The sequence below is a fragment of the Dromiciops gliroides genome, chromosome 1 (genome assembly GCF_019393635.1).
Source record: "Dromiciops gliroides isolate mDroGli1 chromosome 1, mDroGli1.pri, whole genome shotgun sequence".
Taxonomy (NCBI): Eukaryota; Metazoa; Chordata; class Mammalia; order Microbiotheria; family Microbiotheriidae; genus Dromiciops; species Dromiciops gliroides.
The window spans coordinates 746580196-746605404 of NC_057861.1; the positions used below are offsets into that span (position 1 = coordinate 746580196).

Below are 25209 nucleotides of genomic sequence, written 5' to 3' on the forward strand. Positions count from 1 at the left end.
GTCAATGCTCCGATTCTTACCTTTTGCAGCCACCATGTGAGTCTAATCTCTCTTTCAAAAATTAGCCCTTCAAATACTAGATGCCAGCTCTCATGCTCCCCACTAAATATTCTCTTCTCCATGCTGAACGTCCTCATTAATCTCTCATAATACAGACTCAACACTTCACTCTCATGGTTGCCCTCTGCTGGACACTCTCCAGATTGTAAATGTCCTTTCTGAATTACAGCATCCAGGAATGAACACAGTCCTTTAAAAGTAGGCTGACTAGGACAGCATAAAAAGAGACAACCATCTTTTTACTCCTTGGTAACTGAGTCACTGTCAAAACAATTTAAGATTTCATAGTTTTTTTTCAAGGCCAAAAACAACAAAAAAAGGATAGGGCGGGGGGAGTCACTACTGACTCATATTAAGTTTATAGTCTATTGAAAGCTCCAGATCTTTTCTATAACTGTTGTTGGACAAAAAATTAAACCCACCTTGTATTTATGGAGCTTTTTTTTCTTTAAAATGTAAGACTACATTTGGTCTTAATGAAATTAATTTTGTTAGATTTATATGCTCTGACCTGTCAAGATCTTTTTGGACCTGACTTTATCACCCCATGTGTTAGCTCTCCCTCCCATCTGGGTGCAAATTGGATAAGCATGCCATCTATACCTATATTTGAATCACTGGTAAAAATGTCAAAAAGCACAGAACCAAACCCAGAGCCCTGGGGCACTCCACTGGAGACCTCTTGTCAATTTGAAGGTGATCTATTAATGATTGCTCTTGAATCCAACCATTCGAACTATTCAGAATCTAACATTGTTATCATTGAATCTGCATGTTTATGGGTACATGTTTGTATATATATATATATATACACATACGCAATAATGTACGTAATATAGACACTGATGTGTACACGTATTCAGATGTGTGTATATGTATACTTATCTGTGTATACACACATATTCCTCTAAACTGTGAGGTTAATAACCGTGTCCAAAAAGGAAGTAAGGTTGGTGTGCTATGAGCTATTCTTTATAAAACCATCTTTGGAGATCGTTGTAATTGTCACTTTATTTTCATAGATGTTTACTGACCATCTAACTCATGATCCTTTTCATAATTTCCCCCAAGTTCTAAGTGAAAATTACTAGCCTATGATTCACAGAGTTTCCTCTCTTTTCTTTTTTTTAAACACTGGCCCAGTTTCCCTTCTCCCAACCCCTTGTACCTCTCCTGTTCTCCATGTTTTTGTTTTATTTTGTTTTGACAGGGCAATGAGGGTTAAGTGACTTGCCCAGGGTCACACAGCTTGGCTGGTGCTTTATCCACTTTATCCACTGCCCCCTCTATGATCTTTCCAATATCACATCTGTCAGTACATTTGGAACTTGACGATTTCCTTCATCTTTTTGAAGTTGCCAAGAGTAGCTGGCGGCCTTTTTGTTTATTTCATTACTTTGCATGGACACCCACTCCCCAAAACATCAGCCATTTTTTCCTGTCCTTTCCAGGGCAGAGGTCATTCCCATGACAAAGAAAACAGAAAAAAACTTACAAATTTCTTTATCTCTATTATCACTTATCATCATCCCACCTACCTTGAACCATGATCCTTACTTTTTCCTCCAAAAATAGCTGAAGTTGCTTTCTCATTGACCTTACCTTCTCTCCCCAGCCCTGGCTCAATCTGAGTACTTCTGAGCACTACCCCAAGTACATTTTTAGTTCTTCTGACACTATTTTTATTGAATCATGCCAAGGTCTTCCATCCATCCTCAATGACCTGCCCTTGCTTTCATCTTTAGTTCATATGAGAGGATCATCTGATCCTATCATCCAAATTCTGGAGTTTTCCCAGAAGATAAATAGCAAGGCATTGAGGATTCCTGGACAGGCAGTTTGGCAATGGTTCCAGCAGGTGGCAGTGGTGGCTTGGAAAGATGGGTGTACTCAGCTCAAGATTTGTGAGAGAAGATTGGAGCCTGTATTTGTGTCCATCTTCAGTGGGCAGGAATATTTCATCTTCCTAACAGAGAACCCATTTTTAGTGAGCAGAGGGGACAAACCAAACTGACCCCTGGCAAGGATCTTTCTAAAATCTATCCCACAAGTTGGAAAGTTTCATCAAGGCATATCTCCTTTCATTCCTAAATCATACTCAGTCTATTAATTAGAGTGATTGTTCTGGATAGTGAGTTTATTTGTGTGGCCCTGTCCATGGGGGTACACTTGGTCCCAGTAGGGAACAATGATGTTTAGATCCTGTGTTTATTCCTGTTATGATGGGTCCATCTGTACACCTACCATATCCTTACAAGCCCCAAAGCTGGAACAGAGTCATAACTAGGAATTCTGACATTGGGGCAGGGGCAGATTCAATTAAGGCATTTGTGTAAGGGTGAGCTGAGGTTGGGGATACAGGGTCCAAGGGTTTGAAAATCCATCATCCCATGGCTACTCAATTCTCTTCTCTTCATTTCCAAAACCTTGAGCCTTAAAGAAGGCCATCATCCTCTGCCACCACTCCTTGATGCCTGTCCATTTTGGTCCTCCTCCTCCAGAGTCCCTTTCCTGGTCTTTCCTCCCCCTGCATTGTGCCCTGTGGAATGCTATTTATGAACTTCCCTTTGTATTAACCCTTTTCTTCTCACTTTTCTTCCATCTTTTTGCATTCATTCAACTTGAACCCCGCCCCCCCAACAGATGCTGCATCCTTCTGGGCTACTTTCTCTAGTTCTTGGTGTGCCTTTTCTCATACCGTTCCCAACCCGGCCCTTTCTCCCCAAACACACACAATCTAGACCAAGAGAAAGGGATAGACATAGTCCTTGTTCCTCACTGCCCTTAGAGCATCCCACTGCTCAGTCCTCCATCCACTAGGCCGTGACACTCCTCCCACAATGATAAGTGTTTAGTAAATATTGTTTCAATGGAACTTGACACTTGCTCACACCCTATGTTCTACGCCTGGCGTCAGGAAGACCTGAGTTCAAATCTAGCCTTAATACTTAGTAGTTGTGTGAATCTGAGCAAATCCCTGAATCTCTGTTTGCTTTAATCCACCGGAGAAGGAAGAGGCAAAGTACTCCATTATCTTTGCCATACACGGCCCATGTAGTCTATGGGGTACACAGAGTCAGACATGATTGAATGACCAAACAACAGCAACACGTCCTATTTTGCTTGATGATTCCCCTTTGTGTTTCTTTCTCAGCACTGTCCCAGTCTGCTCCAAGCCCCTGCCTCCTCACCAGTGCTTGGCTGGAACACTTGGCTTCTTGGCCCTGCCCTGAGGGAGCCCAACTATTTTCACGAAGGGCTACATCAAGTGCATGCTGAGCTTCCAGTACAGCAGTTCTGCCATCACCAGGTTGTAGGAGGATTTGTTCTTTGGGTCACTTCTGAGAAACCCAGTGAGTTTGGGGTTTTTCTCACTGTGAGCCACGTGGCCAAATTATTTCCCAGTGCTCAGAGTTAGGGGAAGCTTTGCTCATTGTTTTCACTGGCCTTGCATTTTCTCTGGGCCATAACTGAAGCTTCTCTCTTTTTCAAGCACCATCCTTTCCCCCCGTTCTGGTTCACAATTCATGTTTGTGTCAGAGTGACCCTGTTCTTGCCTCTGGGCAACTGCCTCAGTTTTGCTCTCCCAGAAGAAATCTTTTAAAGCTGAAGGCATCTCTTTCTGGTCTCCATCTTCACCACAGCGGAAGCAGGACTAGCATGCAGCTGTTTGTCTGTATGCAGGCTCTGCACACCCTTGAGGTGACCAGGAAGGAGACTGCTGCCCAGATCTGGGCCCATGGAGCATCCCTAGAGGGCATCCCCCCGAGGATAAGGTCCTGCTTCTAGGTAGCTCCCCCCTGGAGGATAAAGCCATCTTGGGGCAGTATGGGTTGGAGCCACTGTCCACTCTGGAAGTGACTGGCCAAATGCTAGGAGGTAAAGTCCATAGTTCTCCAGCCCAAGCTGGAAAAGCAAGAGGGCAGATTGCCAAGGTGGCCAAGCAGGAGGAGGAGGAGGAGGAGAAGGAGAAGAAGAAGAAGAAGAAGAAGAAGAAGAAGAAGAAGAAGAAGAAGAAGAAGAAGAAGAAGGAGACTGGGTGGACCAAGAGGAGGAGGTAGTATAACAGACACTTTATCAACATAGTGACCACCTTTGTCAAGAAGGAGGGCCTCAGTGCCAGCTCCTAAGCCCCGGCTAGTTTCTGTTGGTCCCCAGTAAAGCCTCTGACTCTAAAAAAAATTAAAATTAAAAAAAAAATTAAAAATAAAGCTGAAGGCAGATGCCTGGACCTTTTGTCAAAGCCCTCTCAGCTGAGATTCAGAGGCCTCTGTTTAATGCTACGCCCTTCATCGAATGCCTGATTTCTGAGGTTTGCTTTTTTTACCTACAAAATAGGAAAGAAAGACATTCTCCCAATTATCCCTGTTTTCAGCGGGACAGAGACCACATAGGCAGTGCCAGTAACCATGTCTGGGGCTCTCAGGGGCCTTTTCCTTCTAGTCATGGGGTCAACTTCCAAAATCAGTTCTGACACCCAGGGTCCCCTTCTTGTAAGACATCCTGATTCTGATCAGTGCTTAGAAGGCTCTCATTCTTTACTCTCTTTTCAGCAATGGAAAGTGATTTGTATATTTTATTTTATTTATTTACTTATTCTTTTTTTGAAATTTTTTGCTTTTTTCAGTTTTTTTATTTGTATATTTTATTTATGTATTTATATACGTATTATTTTTATTTATTCTTTTTTGTTTTTTTGATTTGTATATTTTAGAAGCATTTTAGGATTGTGGACATCTAAGAAGCAAAGGCAGCAGCACTAGGAGTTCTGAGCAGATACATAAGTAGGGTGGAACAATTGGAACTATGCCTCTGGGAATGGAGTTGTGAGGGTGCTGCTATGGGCAGCATGTCAATCCACATTTATTTATCTATCTATTTATTTATTGAGGCAATTGGGGTTAAGTGACTTGCCCAGCATCACACAGCTAGTAAATATTAAGTGTCTGAGGCCAGATTTGAACTCAGGTCCTCCTGATTCCAGGGCCGGTGCTCTATCCACTGTGCCACCTAGCTGCCCAATCCACATGTATTTATGAAGCACTTACTCTGCTTGTTCTGGGGATGCAATGCCAAAATTAAATGGTCCCTGCCCCGAGGAGCTTGTATGCTAATGGAATGGAGGACAACATGTACACCTATAACCTCCATGAACGAATGCCAGGCAGTTTGGGTAGGGAGGGTCCTATCAGCTGTGGGGACTGGGAATGCCAAGTTTCATAAAATGGATGCCCTTGAAGGAAATCAGGGAGTTCAGGAGGGAGAACATTCCAGACAAGGGGTACAGCAAGTGCAAACATATGGAGTTGGGAGATGGAGATACCTGTGTAGAACAAATAGGCTAGTGTGGCTGAGTACAAAATGCAAGGAGGGGAATAAAGCATAAAAAGACTGAAAATCCAGGAAGTGTCCAGATTATGGAAGAGCTTAAATGTCAAATGGGGGAGAAATATGGAATTTGGTCCTTGGGGCAACAGGGAATTGTTGGAGTTTGTTGGGTGTTGGGTGGAGGAAGGGGGGTTGACATAGATCTATACCTGGCTGATTTGGTGGCTGGGATTTGGGAGACTAAGGCATAGAGACTAATCAGGGAGGCTTTTCCAGTCATCTAGGTGAGAGTTTTAAGAGGACCTGAAAGAAAGCAACCTGAATGAGAGTAATGGCTGCATGAGTGAAGAGGAGATTTAGGTGAGCTCTGTTGAGTAGGTAGAATTTACAAAAGATGGCAACAGGTTGTTTCTCAGTGGTGCGAGTGTGAGAGAGGAGTTGGGAATGACATTGGGGTTGTGAATCTAGGGGAGTGAGAGAATGGAGACAGAAAAATACTGAGTTAGTGATTAGATAGTGATTCTGTTTTGGATGTGTATTTGAGATATCTCTGGGACTTCCAGTGTGATACATCCTGGTTGGTGATGGTGGATGGTGGCTCAGGGGAAACACTGAGGCTGGATATAGAGATCTAGGAGTCATCTGCATAGAGATTATAATTGAACCCATGGGAGCTGATGGCACAACACAATTTGATGCCTAGTTAACAAGAATAAATAGTTGGAATAGGTAGCTGTCAGATGCCAGGTTGGCACAGGCTCTTCTTTGCCCTGCTCTTGTCCCTGAAGTGAGGGTGCATTCTGTGCTGCTTGTTGTTATAGTACTGGAAACCCCAACCATGGTAGCACAGCAAGAACTTCATGTGCAAAGTGGATTACAAGGGAGAGGGGGAGATCTGTCCACTTACCATAAAGGCAGCATCTTCTCCCTTCCACTCTTGCTTCCAGGTCTCATTATTGCATGGAGGTAATTAGGAGCTCTTCAAGACTGTATCAGAGAGGGGGCAGCTAGGTGGCACTGCAGTGGATAAAGCACTGGCACTGGATTCAGGAGGATCCGAATTCAAATCCAGCTTCAGACACTTGACACTAGCTGTGTGACCCTGGGCAAGTCACTTAACCCCCATTGCCCCACAAAAAACCAAACAAACAAGATTGCATAGGAGGATTTCCTGGGTTGGTGGTTTTAGCCAAGCTGGAAAGAAGTCCAGTATAGTCATGTAAATGGGCTGTAATCTCAGTCTCGCTGTCCCAGAATGAACCTTGCTGTCTAGGGAGCTTAGCTTCATGCTCATGATGAGGATGGCCAAGGGGATGATGATGGAGACAATGTCAAGTTAATACATTAACACTACAAAATCAAAATTTGACCAAAAGTTCCTCAACACCTTAATAATATCTTCTAAATAATGTTACCATCCCATCAAATCCAATCCAACGTGCATTTAAGTGTCACTCACATTTAAGGCACTATGCTAGGTGAAGCTAGGTGGCACAGCAGATAGAGCGTCAGGCCTGGAGTCAGGAAGACCTGAGTTCAAATCCAGTCTCAGACACTTACTAGCTGTGTGACCTTGGGCAAGTTGCTTAACCCTGTTTGCCTTGGTTTCCTCCTCTGTAAAATAAGCTGGAGAAAGAAATAACAAACCATTCCAGTGTCTTTGCCAGGAAAACTATAAATGGGGTCACAAAGAATCAGATACAATGGAAAGGACTGAACAATACGCTAGGTGATAGGGATACAAAGATGCAACAAGAAAGAAAAACAAACCTTGCCTTCAAGAGTTTTCATTCTACGGATCCTTGATACTCAGTATTTTTAATGAGAAGTTGAACATAGATTTGAATGGACAAAAGGAACCAAGGAAATGAGGTTCAAGTCCAAGGAACAAAAGAGGTTCCAGTTTGTATCACTGACTCTGGAGTCTCCTTGCTTAACTTTCTAGGGACTCAAAGGTTGGCAGGAAGGGTATGACTCCTCTTCCAAAGATGCTAAACAATTGGATGTTTATCCTGGACACACTTGAACTCCTATTTATTGAGAAGCAGTGTGGTGCGGTAGGGGGAGACCTCTATGTTTGAGCAGAACATGTAGCTCCTGGCTTTGACTCTTCATAGTTTTGTGAAACAATTTCTCTGTGCCTCAGTTTGATCATCACAACAAATCAATTCAATGAGCAATGGGCAAAACAAAGAATTATGCTGGGTTCTGTTCTGAGATAGCTAAGTGGCATTGAGATTTGAATCAGGATAGACCTGAAGTCAAATCCTGTCTCAGATACTTGCTAGTTGAATGACCCTAGGCAAGTCACTCAACCTCTCTCTGCCTCAGTTTCCTCAATTATAAAATGGGGATAACAGCACCTACCTCACAAAGATGTTAGAGGATTAAATGAAATAACCTATGTAAAGTGTTTTGTAAACCTGAAAGAATCTAGAAATGTTTGTTATTACAATGACACAAAAATGTAACAATTCCTGTATCATAAGACTTGCTTTAATGGAACCAAGTGAGATAATGAAGGCCTGGTGCTTTGCAAACTTTAAGGGCATGTGAAGGCCAGCTATTCTCGTGATCTGTGACCAAGGAGTGGAGGGAGAGGACAGTGATTACTGTGACCTGGGGGAGCCAACACAGAGTTCATAAGGAGAGTTGGGCTGTGAAGAAATAGAGAGAACAGGAGCTCTGGGATTCCAGGTGGGAGAATGATGTAACGCGCCAAATACAGGGACAGGGGGTGACTGGCCTGGCTGAAACCTCGGCCATTAGGACAATGAGAGGTCATTGAAGTATTGGGGCAGAGAAATGATAATGGAGGCAGTGGTGAACGAAATGATCGACATCCTATTTTATCAAAATGAATGTTGTGGCTTGTGGGGGTTGGGTATTATTGAGGAGAGCCTGGAAGGGCAGAGATCTTTCAAGATCTTATTGAAATGATTCAGGAGTGAAGCAATGGGGGCCTGGTCTGGCAGTTGGCAGAAGGGAAGGGAACTGAAGGGAAGGCAAGAGAAGAGAAAGGGAAGGAAGGGATGAATACTAGGAATGGCACAGTGCATAGAGGACTGGACTAGGACTCAGGCAGACCTGGGCTTAAATCCTACCTCAGACACTATTTCTATGACCCTGGTCAAGTCACTTAATCTCCTTGGGCCTCGGTTTCCTTACCTGTAAAGTGAGAGGATTGGACTAGCTGGCCTCCAAGGGCTGTTCTAGCTCTCAGTCTGTGGTCCTAACATATCTTGCCTCCCTCAATTTCTTGGGCTGTACCTGATCTCTCACTATTCAGAGCTTGTCTGGAGATCAAATGGGTCTAGATATTTTTCTTTCCGTACATAATGACTATTTCTAGTAGTCTGAGAAATTGAATTAAATAATCAATACACATCGGTGTGTTAAGCTAAGAATATCACCCACTATTTCCAGTTAGGAAATTAATCAATACACATTTTAAAAATTAACTTTTCTCAATAGATGAAAGTCTGCCTTTTCTCCCTCTTCCCTTCTTCACTGAGAAAGAAAGAGAAACGAGTCCCCATTACAAACAAGCATAGTCAAGCAAAAGAAATTGCCATATTGGCCAAGTCTGTCCGAGCCTATCACCTCTTACTATGGAGGCAGGTAGCCTCTTGTCATCAAGAGTCCTCTGGAATTGTGATAATTAGCATTTATTAAGTTCCTGTTATGTTCCAGGCCCTGTGCAAGGTGCTGGCTTATAACAATAAAAGTGACAACAGTCCCTGTCCTCAAGGAACTTACAATCTACTAGAATGTGCATCTATAGGCATGTACAACATCAATACAAGGTGATTTTAGTGGGAACACCCTCACAGCTTTGAGGGGGCATGTTTCAGGAAAGATTTCATGTAGAATGAAACAGAGCCTTTGATTTAGGAAATGGGAAACGTTCATTGCTAATTTAGGTGAGGGGCCGTGTATAATAGGACCAGTCAATTTCTCTAACAACTTTACACCTGAAATAATGACAAAAATACAAGATCAAAGTTCACCTCCCATCCCTGAGCCCTGGGAGGGAGCATGAGAAAGAGCATCAGATCTGGAGACCAAGAATTTCCAGTGAATTTGTCCATTTCTACCTGTGTGACCTTGGACCAGTCACTCAATTTCTTTGGGCCTCAGTGTCCTCATATGTAAAATGAGTTTATTGGGCTAGAAAATTTCTGAGGTTCCTGGGTCTGGCCCAAATACACGATCCTGTGGTCCTGTAATCTCTGGCCCCATTCCCTATTCCTGGTAGACACTCCTTGCCTGTCTTTTCTTGTCAGGATCCATCATTTCTTTCAAAGTACTGCTCAGGTGGCATCTTTTTTTTTTTTTAAGGCAATTGGGGTTAAGTGACTTGCCCAGGGTCACACAGCTAGTAAGTGTCAAGTGTCTGAGGCCATATTTGAACTCAGGTCCTCCTGAATCCAGGACCGGTGCTCTATCCACTGCACTACCTAGCTGCCCCTCAGGTGGCATCTTTTACACCAAGACTTCCTTGATTCCTCCCCTTCCCATTGTTAGAACTCTCTATTTCCTCAAAAAAAATCTTTCATTTCTGTATCTATGGGTATCATCAGAATCTAAATCCATATTACTTTGAATGTTTTTCCTTTTTTCTGAGTATATTTATATTTATACAAATTGTTGCCACAGTAGAATTATGAGCTCCTCTAGGACCAAGGTTATCTTATTTCTCTCTAAGTGCTAAGGACAGTGCTGGGCATGTAAGTAAGTAAGCACTTAAAACATGTTTGTTGAGTGATTAATTGACATGTTGTTCTCCCTAATATATAAGCTCCTCTATCACAAAAATGCGTCTCATGTTTTGCTTTCATGTCCCTAATGCCTAGCACAGTGCCTGGAATATAAAAGGCCCATAAGAAATGAATGAATGAATGAATGAATGAATGAATGAATGAATGAATGAATGAATGATTGCATAAACCTTTATTAAATGTTTACTATGTGCAAAGTGCCATGCTCAGCATTGGGGATACAGGAACAGAAAATGAAACATTGAAATGAATTGAAATGAACCATTCATGACTACTCGCTGGGTTCAGTTATTCAGCCGCTTCCAAAACAATGTTGTTGAGCTGAATTGCATCGAAAATAGGAAGGCAAAAATACATTCTTCTTTGGCCCAGGTAGGGAGATCTTTCACCAAACTCGTCGCTAAAAATCTCTCTTCCATGGTTGGCGCCACATGCCGGGAGGGGCTTTGTAACGACGGCACGGTTACAAATTATGAATGTGGATTTGTTTCGAACTGCACCCAGCTGATTTGCTAGTCTGTTTTTTATTGCTGCATTTCGGCATGGAGCCGCAGAAGCCTGGCTGAGATCTGGCTTCTGCTCGGCTCGAGGAGTCGTGGGGGACTTCATTCCTGTTCTAGCAGGCACAGAGTACATCCCAGATTGAAAGTGTAAACATCTCATATTAAAACCCATACATTACCCACACACATACACACAGCCACTCATTGAGTTAAGCATGAAAAGCTTGGGGTTGAGTCTAATGTATGAATGCTCATGCCTAGGAGACCCCCAGAAGGAAGGTAGCTTCATGGTTGATGGGTGAGAGAGGCCTGGGGCCTCCGCTGAACAGACAGGAATATGAGTTTGGGGGATGGACAGGGTGGACATAGTTGCTTCTGGGTTAACGGCAGCATGGAAAGGCCTCATATTAGAGGAGAACTTTTTCACAAATTCAAAAGTTTCTCATATTAGAAGAAAAATAGGTTCTCTGGGATCCATGATATCATTTTCTAAAATCCCTCAGAATAGACCCTACCACAGAATTAGACATAAGGGGAAAAGTTGGTTGGGTGAACCAATAGTAGTATTACTACTACTACAACCACCACCACCACCCCCTACTCCTCTTCTTTTTTCTCCTCCTCCTCCTCCTCTAACAACCCCTAGGCTCCCTCCACTAATCCATTGTCAGGTTAAATCCTGAGGGGTGACTGCTACTACTTTGGGGGTTTGAGGGGTAACCTTGTAAATGGGTGTCATCACAGTAGTTTACAAGCCCCTATCAATGTATATCCACAAAATAGTCAGACAGCTGACTCAGTTCTTTAGTAAAGGGAATTACTCAAATGGAATAGCAAGGCTAGTGGATATTATTTGGGGGGGGCGGGGCAATGAGGGTAAAGTGACTTGGCCAGGGTCACACAGCTAGGAAGTGGCAAGTGTCTGAGGCCACATTTGAACTCAGGTCCTCCTGAATCCAGGGCCAGTGCTTTATCCACTGTGCCATCTAGCTGCCCCCTAGTCATCATAATTTTCTCTAAACCAAGGGCACACACAAATACATGCGGACTCTGGTGGGGCTAAGGCAGGTGGGGAGGGAGAATTGAGCATAAATGGTTAAGTACCATAGTGTTAAGAACATGTTCAAGGAAGGAGAGGGAAGAAAATAAACATTTACATATAGTGCCTACTATGTGCCAGACACTGTGTTAGGTACTTTACAAATATTAGCTCATTTGATCCTCACAACAATACGGGGAGGTAGGTGCTACTGTCTCCCCTATTTTACAATTGAGGGAACTAGGACAAACAGAGATTAAGTGACTTGCCCAGGGTCACACAGCTTGGAAGTGTCCGTGGCTGGATATGAATTCAGTTCTTCCTGACTCCAGGCCCAGGGCTTTCTCTGTCCACCATGGTGCTGCCAAAGAACACAAGCAATTCACAAATCCAGAACTTCTAGGGTTTGAGGTCCTTTCCCTCTCTGGGGTTATCCAGAAGTTTATTGTGGGGTGTGGCATTAGTGATAGATATGTCTCTCTGCTGCTCAGTTGGACTGTTTCCTTTTGTGGCATCACATCTGCCCTGGATAAGCGGCTGTTGCAGCCGGGGTCAAGCAGATTACTTGGCTGTCCCATTGATTTCTTACTAGCATCAGTCTTTCTTCATCTTTGGGCACTGCCTTGGCTGGGCGGTATTACCTCTTTTCAGCTGGTGTGAAGTGCTTTTTAGCTGCAGTGTCGTGGTGTTCTCCCAGTCAGGCCAATGAACTAGCCTAGGATTGGCAAGAGCCTCCCTCCTGTGACCCCTTCAGCCCCTCAGTTCTGAGGTTTGTTACCTCCAGTTAGGAGCTAAGAGAGGTCTGGCTCCTCCTGGTTCACAAGCCCCTTCTCTCAGTGACACACTCCACATCGCCTTAGGCGGATCAGTCTGAATTCAGGCAGTTCTAGTTCCCACATCCTTTTGGGAATCTTATGCAGGTGAATGGCTAGAAATAGCCACATGGATGCAGCCAGGACACTAGACACCTCCATTGTCTAACTGTTCTCTTCCGATGTAATTGAGTTACTCAAACCTCTGACATTTTCTGGGGTGCCGAAGAGCCATTTTGCATCTGAAGGCTTTCTCCTTTACATGTAAATATATATATTTTAAGCCTCTTTATAATTCCAGCTTTTGTTAAAGTCTCAGAGGGACATTCTCTCTCATATCGTTGTAGTTGTCATCATAGTCATTATCATCAATAGCTGAACAAATGATTTGTTGTTGTTCAGTTGTTTCAGTTGTGTTTGACTCTCTGTGACCCCATTCTAAAGTTTTCTTGGCAAAGATACTGGAGTGGGTTGCCATTTCCTTCTCCAGCTCATTTTTACAGATGAGGAACTGAGGCAAACAGAGTGAATTAACTTGCCCAGGGTCACATAGCTAGTAAGTGTCTGAGGTCAAATTTGAACCCATGAAAAGGAGTCTTCCTGATTTCAAGCTCAGTGCTCTGTCCACTGCTCCACCTAGCTGCCCCAAACAAGTGATAGCACATGAATATCATTGTGCTATAAGAAATTAGGAAAGGGATGGTTTCAGAGAAACCTGGGAAGGTTTGTATGAACTGATGCAGAGTAAAATGAGTTGGAGAATAGCTTATACAATAACAACAAGATTATAAAGATAAATAACTTTGAAAGACTTGGTGAGTCTGATCAGTGCCACAAGTAAGCATGATTCCAGATGGTTTATAATGAAACATGCCACCCCTCCTCTTGGTAGAGAGGTGAAGGACTCAGAGGGCAGGTTGAGATTTTTTGGGGGGGCAGTGGGGGAACCTGGTGAATATGAGAATTATTTTGCTCAACTCCACATGTTTGTAATAGGGATTTTGTTTTTCTTACATTCTCAATTTGGAAGTGTTGGGGGGAAGGGGGTGGAAGGTAGGCAAGCCAGATTCTGAAAAAAATTAATTTAAAAAGAAGAGGGCATGGGATAAATGATCACCAATATAATCATGGACTCATTATTCCATCACATGCTACTTAGGCATTGAAGGGGTGGGTTCCTCACAGAGGTATTATTATCAATTCCTTTTATTTTAAATATAAAAAATAAATTGTCTTTCACTTCCTTCTTTTTAAAAATTCATTTAAAATTTTGAGGTCCAAATTCTTTCCCTCCCTCCCTGCTACCTATCGAAACTGCAAGCAATATAATGTCAAATATACATATGAAGTCATGCAAAACATTTATAAATGTCATGTTGTAAAATAAAAACAATAAAGAGTAGAAAACATAAAGAAAGTGAACAAAGTCTGCTTCAATTTAACCTCAGCATTATTCAATTTTCTCTCTAGAGGTAGACAGTATTTTTCATCATGGGTCCTTTAGAATTGTCTTAAACCATTATATTGATTAGAATAGCTAAGTCTTTCACAGTTTTTTATTACAATATTGCTTTTACTGTGTACAATGTTCTCTTGGTTCTCCTGGCTTCCTTTTACATCCATTCCTATGTCTTCCCAGGTTTTTCTGAAGCCATTCTATTTGTCATTTCTCTGGTACAATAGCATTCCATGATAATCATAAGCCACAACTTGTTTAGTCTTTCCCCAATTGATGGGCATCTCTTCAGTTTCCAATTCTTTGCCATTGCAAAGAACTACCACAAATATTTTTATACATACAGCTCCTTTTCCCTTTTCTTTGATCTCTTTGGGATGCAGACCTAGCAGTGGTATGGTTGGATCAAAGAATATGCAGTTTTGTAGCCCTTTGGTGTAGCTCCACATTGTTCTCCAGAATGGTTAGACCAGCTCACAACTCCACCAACAGTGCGTTAGAGTCCAAATTTTTCTACATTTCCTCTAACATTTATCATTTTACTTTTCTGTTATGTTAGCCAATCTGAAAGGTAAGATGCAGTACCTCAGAGTTGTTTTTATTTATACCACTTTTCTATGACTATTGATAGCTTTTAATTCTTCTTCTGAAAACTGCCTTTTTGTATCCTTTGAGCACTTGTCAATTTGGAGAATGGATCTTATTTTTATAAATTTGGCTCAGTTCCTGATGTATTTGAGAAATGAGATTTTCATCAGAAAAAGTTAGTATAATATTTTTCCTACTTTCTTGCTTTCCATCTAATTTTGGATGCATTAGAGTTTTATTTGTGCAAAATAGATTTAATGTTATCAAAATTATCCATTTTACCTCTTGCTATTCTCCCTATCTCTTGTTTGGTCATCAACTTTCCTTTACCCATATAACTGACAGGTAAAATTTGCCATGCTTGCCTTATTTGTTTATGGTATCTCCCTTTATGTTTAAATCTTATACTCATTTGACATTATTTTTGTATACAGTGTCAGATGGCTATACCTAGTTTCTTCCAAATTGCTTTTCAGTTTTCCCAGAAATTTTTGTCAAATGGTGAGCTCTTGTCCCAAAAGCTTGGGCCTTTGTTTATCAAACACTAGATTGCTATCGTCAATTACTATTGTTTATTTGTACCTGATCTATTCCACTGATAAGCCATTCTATTTCTTAGACAGTAGCAGATTATTCTGAGGATTACCATTTTGTAATATAGTTTGAGATCTGGTACTGCTACCGCACCTTCCTTCACATTTTTTTCCATTGATTCCTGGAACATTCCTGGATCATTTCATTTGTATTTTGGACCTTTTGTTATTTCAGATAAATGTTGTTATTATTTTTCTAGGTTTATAAAATAATTGTTTGGTAGTTTGATTGGTATGGCACTGAATAATTAAATTAATTTAGGTAGAATTGTCATTTTTATTGTAATGGCTTACCCTACTCATATGAAATTAACACTTTTTCCAGTTGTTTAGATGTCTTTATTTGTGTGAAAAGCATTTTGCAATTTTGTTCATTTTGTCCCTGGATTTGTCTTGGCAACTAGAGTCCCAAGTATTTTATAATGTCTACTGTTATTTTAAATGGAATTTCTTTTCTCCTTAGTCCTGCTGGGTTTTGTTGATAATACATGAAAATGCTGACTAGGGATATTAAGACACTTCTTTTAAAAACACCCTGAAGTTTTCTGTCTGGACCCTTATCCAAAAGAAAAAAAAATTCTCCTCCTACATGGAAAAATGGATCATTCTCCCAAGGAATACAGCTAAAGTTCATCAGGCAGTAGTGGCTGAATATAATCATGGAAAAGTCTTACCATGCCCAATGAGGAGCAAGGTCAGTGGTATCCTCAGTGGGGAACAATTCAAGTCACATGACATTACAAGAAGACAGTGGCTCTACAGCTTCTTTCCCCCTGCCCCTTATTCTGCTATTTCATGAAATATCTTTACTGTGAACTAAATGTGTCTACTGACTGACTAGTAAATATAAACACATTGGTGGGGGCTAGTGAGGTAAGATTTTGATTTGCTATTAAATCATAGACTACTTTGTAACCTGGGTTAGTTTTTCTGAGAGCTCAATATGAAACATAGGGGCTTTCCCAGATTTGGGAAGCCGATAAATTAATGGGAAGCCCTGAATTCGCAAAGCCCTTTTGAAAAGAATGATTCTATGATATATGATTTACATTTTGTATCTTTTTTCCCCATGGCTATATCTGCTTATTGTAGGAAGGAACGTTTATTTCCTTTTAGCACATAGCCAGAAAATCATGCTGATTGCATTTAGTACCAGATTTAAGAATAATGCTGAACTTGATTGCAGGAAGTTGCAATCCATGATTTCCTTCCAGGAGGCAGAACTTGCTGGATGGGCCCATATTTGGCAAATAAAATCGGTCTGTGTGGAGTCATGGATCTCTTTGGATACTGTGGAGCTAGGTCAAAGCCTCTCTCATATGAACAATAATGGAATTGGGATAGTTTAGATTTATATATTAACTGTGTCTTTGATAATATACATGTCATGGAATGTTCTGAATTCTATTTGCACATTCTTGACTTGCAAGAGGTCAGAGCACATCATTGGTCCAAGGGTGGCATAGAATCTAGAATATTAATTACAAAAGGGCAACTTTAAGTTAACAGAAATAATTGCATTCCATTTTCAAAACCACATGGTTTTGCAATCCATCCAGGCTTAAGACAACATTAGCAACAACACAGGCATCTAAAAGAAATTGCATTTGAAAGAAAACTCTGCTTGAGTCCTTTATGATGCTCTTTCCAAATTATCCTGCAATAACTCCAGTCTGCCTAAGTGATAATTAGACATCAGAAGTCGGCTGCTGTGATCTCTGCCAATGGCTTTGAAAGGGAGCTTGGATTCAAAGGAGGGCTAGAATGTTCCCTGGAATTTTTGAAGTACAGCAAAGTCTCACAAATTGCCTGTCTCCTGTCCTTGTGAAAACTCAAGTTTGGTGAGCAATTTCCTGCTTTAGTTGGCCAATTAGAATTGAGGCTCCTTTCATTAAGCTAGTGGCCTCTTTTGGAATGAACTTGCATACACAGTTTTCTTTGATGTCAGTGGGTGTTCTTTTCAGGAAATGTTTGCTCTAAAATGAAAGAAGAAATTTTTCTGTGAAAGTACTTCTAATCCCTAATGACTATAGTAAGTATAGTCCACATTTATATAATAATGCCTTATCCTTAATTTCACCTTTCCCAGTGTCTTGCATAGTATTTGGCACATTGTAAATATTTAATAAATGCTCATTAATTTATTCATTCTCCAGAAATGAGTAACCATCAGCAGAAGTAAATTCCCTTTGGTTTACAGCGTTCAAAGGAGTGGGTAGACATTTCTTTTTCCTTTCCCTAAACTTCCAGGTCACTCTGTGCCTCTTTCATTATTTTTTCACACTCAAGCTAACTTTAGGAGTTCATCTTGTATACATCTTCTCTTATCTTTAAGGAAAGGGACCTGTCTTACTTTTCTCTGTATCCCCCAGATACCCTAGAAATCACAGTGGGCTATTCCCTGTACAAGTATAAGGATCTATCAGTATATCCCCTAATATGATGCATAATCTCTGGAAAGATATAAGAGCTCAATTAATATTGATTGAATTAATGGTCTCATAAATCATGGGAACCTCTTTTGTGCCTTTAACTGATGAAGTATCTCCTCTTGATATGAACTTAGGCTGTGATGATAGCTGCTTTATGAAGTTAATCAGATTTGTTAGTCATTCAAAAATCATTTATTAAGCACCAATGATGTCAGACATTGTGCTTAGCCCTACAGATACAAAGAAAGGTAAATATAGTCCCTGCCTTCCAAGAGCTTACATTCTAATGTAGGAGAAAACACATTAATAACTAAATACACACAAAATGTGTAGAGAGTAGATGGAAGGTAACTGTAGTGAAAGCCAAGGAAATAAAGAAGCAGGGATGAGGAAGGAGAGCCTTCTTGGCATTAGGGACAGCTAGGACAAAGTCCTATGTTTGTAGAATTGGGTTCTAGAGTCAAGTGGTTGTTTTGTGTTCATCATAAAGGTCACACTCTATGCCACGGATGAGATGTGTGGGCTCACCCCATGGGTAAAGCACTAACCCAACCACTCACAAACGTGTCTTAGCAAACTCTGTTAATCCATTAGATCTGTCTTGTTATTGTGGCTCTATGAATGACTTGGTTTACTGGTGGTTTGGTTGAGCGCTCCATGCTCCATCAGCAACGTGGCCCCAATCTTACCCTCCCCCAAACTGTTCCTGATACTATCACAAGTTATACTGATTAATAGGGTAATTAATAAGTGGAGATTGAGGGTGGAGGAGATTGGAAGCCAGGAAGGGGATTGAAGATGATATTTATCATGGATCTACACAATGGTAAGGAAATACTATTGAGGAGTAAGATAGAAAAAAGAAAATCAGAATTACTTTCCATCTGATACATAGGTCTCAATCAAAGAAGACTAGCTCTGGAAGGTTGACTATGGGAAAATAAGGGTAGAAAGACATGTATATACATTGCAGGTCTCTACTGAAAGCCATTTTAGTAAATTCACAAGAACTCTCAGAGGGAAAAAATACTTTAAATAGGAATCTTTTCTCCATCCTTTTCTTCATCTTCCATAATCACTTTATGTCTTTCTTCTTGGAGAAGCAGGACACCTACAAAACAAAACAACACAGAACAGAAATCTGGGATTAGGGACCATTCATGAATCAATGAGAAAATCTCTGAGATGTGACATGAAACAATGCGCAAAAGTCTAGGAGGTTTGTAAACTTAATATTGGGATAGCTTGGGGCAGTTGAAAGAACATTGGAGTTGGAAACAGAGCTTCTGGGTTTAAATCCTATTCCTGAAACGTCAATTTTTTGACATTGGGCAAGTCACCTAACTTGTCTGGGCCTTGATTTCCTCATCTGTAAAATGAGAATTTGTACTAGATGAACCCTAAAGTCTTTGTTAGGTCTCACTCTATAAACTCATAGTCTAGTGATATTAGCTATCACACAGTGCTTTGAGATTTGCAAAGTGCTTTCGAAATATCTCATTTTGCCCACACAACAACCTTGGGTACTAGGGCCACTAATTATCTAAGGCAGCATCTGAACCTAGGTCTTTTGGGCTTCAAATCCAGTGCTCTATCCACTGGGCTACCTAGCCACCTTCAGCTAATGAGGGAGCTATTTCAAAATGAATGAGCTTGATTTGACGGTTTTCCAACCAGTTCAGAAAGCTGAATCAGATACATTTAGACATCTGCCTCTATAAGGGTGAGGATAAGAAAACGTAGGGAGCATGGTTGCTATTTCTCTCTCTTCTTTGATTTTTGGAATTTACAGTCTTTTAAAACCTTCAGCATCACTTGCTATTTGAAAAGATGGGCTGACTTTCTGGGCTCAAAGGCCTTGGGACAAATTTAATTTGGCATCAGGGAAGGTCCAGCCTTCCAGAGTCAGGAGACCTGTGTCCTAGGTTTGGCTCTGCCACTCTAAACTCCTGGGCAGTTGTCTTCTTTGACACAAAGTTTCTTCATCCTGTAAAAATGATTGGCTTGGCCTTCCAGCTCTAATTCCACAATTCTAGCTTTTGCTGTGCTGAAACATCTTCGACATCAGCCAAGGGCCCGTATTGTATTTTTCCACTTCTAGTGAATGAGGGAAATGCATCTGAGAGCAAGAGCAGGGAAACTGACTCAGGGCCAAGGCTCTTTCCTTCCATCCACGGTGTTTCCCTCTGTCACTTGTAAGGCTGCCAAATCCCTCCTTCTTCTCCACCTGCACTGCTGCCTTTTTCCCTTTCTCTCTTTATTATTCGAGGTCTTTTAGCACTTGGAGCATTTCACTAAGATCTGAGACTGAACAAAGAAGCCGCACCCCACAAGAGACCTTTCTTCAACACTGGACTCCATTCAAAGTGGAAGCCAATTAATGAACCTGCCGGGCTGCCTTAATGACAAGTCATTTGATTCTGTCCCTGCTCTGTTTGTGTGGGATCTTTACCAATTAGCTGATATTTGTTGCAGGAGAAAAACAGTTTCAAATGAAAATGAAATGAAAGCTTTTGTATCATTCGCTTTTGGAACACAGTGGGAGATAGTTCACATTGGTGCCATTTGAAAAGTGGTTCAGACTTTCTTTAGAAACCAGAGATGAGGATGATGAGGGTGCTGAAGATGATGATGATAACATATTTAGATAATGCTTTGTGATTTCAAAGCACTTTTATCAGCATCACCTCATTGTATCTTTCCAACAACTCTGGGAGGTAGGTGCTATTGCTAGCATCATTGCCATTTGAATAGATGAGAAAACTGAGGCTGATCATGGCTTTCCCAAGGGTGCTTCAGTTTTGTTCCCTATAAAATGAGAGGCATGAACTATATTTCCTTAAAGATCCCTCTCAGCTCTATGTCTCTGATCAAGAGAATTCTACAATCCCATGATTTGATGATCCTTTCTAATCATTCTCTCCTTCCACTTGGCTCCTAGACAGAGATTGTCATCTGTGTCACCAATATGGGGCCTTCACAGAATCTGTCCCAGACCTGGAAAAGACCTTAGGAGCAGTTACTACCCACCAAGCCCCACTCAAGCCTACCTGGTTGGCCATGATCCATTGTAAAGACCTCCCATGAGGGTGAAGCAACCTATTACCTCCAGAGACAGCTCAGGTCACCCAGAGATGACCCTGATGGTTGGGATCTTTTTCCTTGTATTAAGTCAAAGTTTCCTTCTTTCAACATAAATTTAGAGGTCAAGGTCCTACAGAGGTCAATCCCTTCATTTAAACAAGGAAATGGAGCTTAAACAAAGAGGTTAACAGACTTGCCCATGGTAGCATAAATGACTCATCCCTTTTATTCCAAGTCTTGCCTTCTTTCCAGTGTACTAAAGTCCCTCCCTACACCACTCATATCATTATTGAAAGACAAAGACCATATTCTTTTGTAAGTAGGTTACTAGTATTAGCATAGTTGAAGGACAACTCATTTTCTTTTCACCCTGTTGTTAAATGGAAATCCAGGGGAGCTAGGTGGTGTAGTGGACAGAGCACTGGCCCTGGAGTCAGGAGGACCTGAGCTCAAAGCTCACCTCTGACACTTACTAGCTGTGTGACTGTGGGCAAGTCACTTAACCCCAATTGCCTTATAAAAGCATATGGTACCATCTCCAGTATGCCCTGATGTATATCTTGACACTGGACTTAGATGGCTCTGGAGGAGAGAGTGAGGTTGGTGACCTTGCACAGCCCTCCCTCACTTAAATCTAAGTCATGACATCACCCTGATGTCATGGTCCTCTTTGAGAATGAAGAACAAACAACGACAAATGGAAATTCAGAATGCTTCCTCATGGCAGAGTAGAAAAACACACTGGACACTGAGAGAGGAGACAGACATATGGGTATTAGCTTTGCCATTTACTAACTTGTGACCTTAGGCAAGTCATGCTACTCTGAGCCACAATATCTGAAAAACGTTAATATTTGTACTACTAATCTCCTGGGTTATTATGAGGAAAAAGCCTTTTAAACTCTAGGTTTCAGCTGTATTCATACAAATGCAAATTGTCATCCTATTTAAGGTGATCAGTGCCCAGTAGATGAATGATCAAAGGTGTGACCAGGTAGGTTTCACAAGAGGAAATGCAAACTACCATGTTTTGAAAGATGCCACAAATCACTAATAAGAAGACACATGCAACTAAACAACTAACTATTTTCAAGTTTTAGTCATCTAATTGACAGATATGGAAAAGGATCAAAATGGAGTAAATAGTGATGGGAGTGTTGATAGACAGGGCCCCCAAAGTCCTGCTGATGTAGCTGTGAATTGATCTAACCATTCTGTGAGAAAAGCCCAGAAATTCCCAGGAAAGTCATGAAATTGTATATACTCTTGACTCACTGATAAAAATATTTTATATATACTCAAAGGAGGTCAAAGAATGAGGGAAAAGTCCCATAGACACAAAAATATTTACAGCAGCATTTTTCTATCTATACGCACCAAACAAAGTTGATACCCATCTATCCATCCATATGAAGATGGCTGATCAAATAGTGGAGTATGGCAATAATGGAATACTACTGGGCAGCTGAGTGGTATAGTGAATAGAGTGATGGGCCTGAAGTCAGGGAGATCTGAGTTCAAATCCAGTCTCAGACACTTTCTAGCTGTGTGACTATGGGCAAGTCACTTCACCTGTTTGCTTCGGTTTGTTCATTTGTAAAACGGGAATAATAATAACACCTACCTCCCAGGGTTGTTGCAATCCACTGTTGCATCTAGATACTGCTTTTAATGAGGCATAAGTTCTCAGATATGGCCAATGTGTTAGATTTCTACCTTCAACTATGAGTCTTTGTTATAAGAGAAGATTATATTATAGGAGGGAGTATCTTGAGGAAGTGATAAAGATTATTTTTCAAGTCTCAATAAAACATTAATTTAAAACATATGTCTAAGAATTTTTAGCTTTTCAAGTAGAGAGTGATGAAGGAAAGTCTAAGCTCTAGCTGAGATTTCCAAAGGCTCACTATTACCCTCATAGATCTAATCAAGAACTTTCATCTTGGATCAATTCCTTCTGCCCCAGCAAGAATAATCCAAGAGCCCGAAGTACCCTTGAGCTGTGCTCAGCAGGCTAGATCAGATGAACTGCAACTACTCACTAAGAGCAGGGCGCCATATGTCTTATTCATCAGGATGGGGAGTGGTGACAGCTGGAGGCCTTTGGGGACAAACCTTGGCTTGGCCCAGGATCTGGAGACAATCTGTGACGGGGGGGGGGGGGGGGTGTTCTGGGAAGTGTGAGTGGGGGAGGGAGGGGGCAGCTGGGAGGAAGGTCATTGGCCCTGTAGAATAATGGTACTTAGCAGGAGATTTATGGGTGAAAGGGAATCGGCTTCCTGTTTTTAGTTTGTTGAGGGCTAACGAGGAGGAGGCATCTCTAGAGTGTTTTTGCTTATGAGTTTCTCTTTGCACCCTTATTAGAACCCATGTATAACTCTTTGAACATCTGCCTCGGGCCATTTTCTGATCATTATCGCTAGCAACTCCATTCCTGCCAAATCTTCAGCTACTCAGAGGCTCTTCAAAAATACAATACTTCAGTTAATATGCTAATAAAAACGAGGATCATAGAACAATGTGTATGGATAAATAAATAGAATTGTGTCTGCCTATGCATACAAATGTGCTGGTACAAGGGATTTTGTTTTATGTGTGTAAATTGAGAACTAAGAAAATATAGTGGGTGGAATTTTAGGCTTGTAGGCATTAAGCTTCAGCTTCCTAGTCTACTTCTGGCTCTTACTAAGTACATGACCCTGGATAAGTTCCTTAACCCCTATATGCCTCAGGGCTTGTCTGCTTGATACACATTCAGAGCTGGAAGGGATGTTAGAAGCCATCAAATCTAACCTCATTTAAAATAAAACAAATATTTTTTCAAATAAAATTATATTCTTCTCCATCATTTCCTCTTTCCAATCCCCATTGGAAAAAAAGAAAGAAAAAACAAAATCATTGCAACACACATCTCTAGCCAAACAAGACAAATCCCCCAATCTGCCGTGTCCAAAAAGCATGTCTCCTTTTGCACTTTGAGTCCATCCCCTCTATGATAGGAAGTAAAAAGTCTGCTTTGCCCTTGAGCTTCTGGGAATCAAGCTCTCAAGTCTTTCAAAATTGCTTGTCTTTACAATATTGTCACAAATGCTCATTTTAAAGATGAGGAAAGTGCAGAGACCAAGGGACTTGTCCAGGGTCCTACACTTAGGTCTTCCTGACTTCTAATATGTCAGCGAGGCACCTCTAAGTCTGGGTTCTTAATTTTTTTGTGTGTATTTCCTAGACCCCTGAGGCAATCTGGTGAAATCTATGGACTCCTTCTCAGAATAATATTTTTAAATGCATATCAAAAAGTACACAAGATTAAAAAGTAAAATAATTACATTGAAATATAGTTTTAGAAAAGAAAAACAAATTCTTGGACCCTAGGTTAGGAACTCCTGTAATAAGTCATAGGTGGGCTGATTGATGGTACTTCCACACTGGCAGTCCCCAGTGTAGAAATCATTGATCCCCTTCATATCTGCATATGCATAAATCCGGACTGGCCATGTATATGTTATATCCAGTTTCTTTGATTTATACAAATGTCTTCTCTGGTCTGGTCACTGATGATTCAGTGCCTACTGTCAAGAATGTGTGGGAATGCTGGAATACAGGGAAATGGACACTTATGAAATTCCATGAATCAGTAGATTTTTATAATGAGAGAGAGGGAAAAAAAAACATATGGGCAGCAAAATCTCTGCCTTCGAAAGGTCTCGACCTTTCTGCTAAGGGCATTTGAACTGCTGGAAGGTGCCAGAAGCATTTGTTTGCATGAAGTAAATTCTGCTTTACAAGGAAGGCCATGGTTGGGGTGGGGGTGGGGGCAGGGAGCAGATCCAGGGATGCACAGTGCTAGGGCTAGCCATGGAGGTGTGCTGCTCCTCCTCTTCTTTGCCCTCCTCTTCCCGTTGGAATAAGCAGTGCCCCCCCCCTTCCTGATTTCCTTCAAATCCCAGCCACCTTCTGCAAGAAACTTAATCTTAGCCTTGCCCTTGTGTGGAATTTATCCTGCATGTCCCCCCCCCCCCCCCACAGTAGACTGTGGCTCCTTGAAAGCCCAGACTGTTGTTTGCCTTTCTTTGTATCCCCAGCACTTAGCACAGTGACTGGCACATAGTGGGTGCTTTAAAAATGCTGGCTGACTATGATTACAATCGATCTATGAATTTATGGGCTGAATTAGATGATTTTGAAAATGCTTCTAGCTAGAAATCTATCATCTTCTAACAGGTAGATATAGCGAGCTAGCTGGATGATAGATAAATAGTAGATAGAAGAGTAGATAGATAGAGCATTTTTTTAACCCACTTACTCTGTATCCGGCATTATGCTTAATTGCTGGGTGTACAGATAGAAGCAAGCAAAACATGTTTTGTTCTCCAGGAGACAGGAGGAAGACAACACATAAAGGGCAACTATGGGCAATAGAAAGCCAAAGTTGGCCAATCAGAGCTTACTTGATAGGCTCCCATCAGGGAGAGCCCAGACCTCCAATCCCCACACAGATAGCGGCCCATTCTACGTTTGGATTCCTCTAATTAT

General features: G+C 41.3%; 1 protein-coding gene across 1 annotated transcript in view; it reads right to left on the reverse strand.

Annotated features, from left to right (window-relative positions):
• Positions 1 to 17855: 17855 nt before the first annotated feature.
• Positions 17856 to 25209, reverse strand: part of PPP1R17 (protein phosphatase 1 regulatory subunit 17) — a 30897-nt gene continuing 23543 nt past the window's right edge. The window contains exon 5 of the mRNA XM_043979089.1: positions 17856 to 18703. Coding sequence (XP_043835024.1) covers positions 18624 to 18703 — 80 coding nt within the window. The 3' untranslated portion in view covers positions 17856 to 18623. The remainder of the gene's footprint in view (positions 18704 to 25209) is intronic.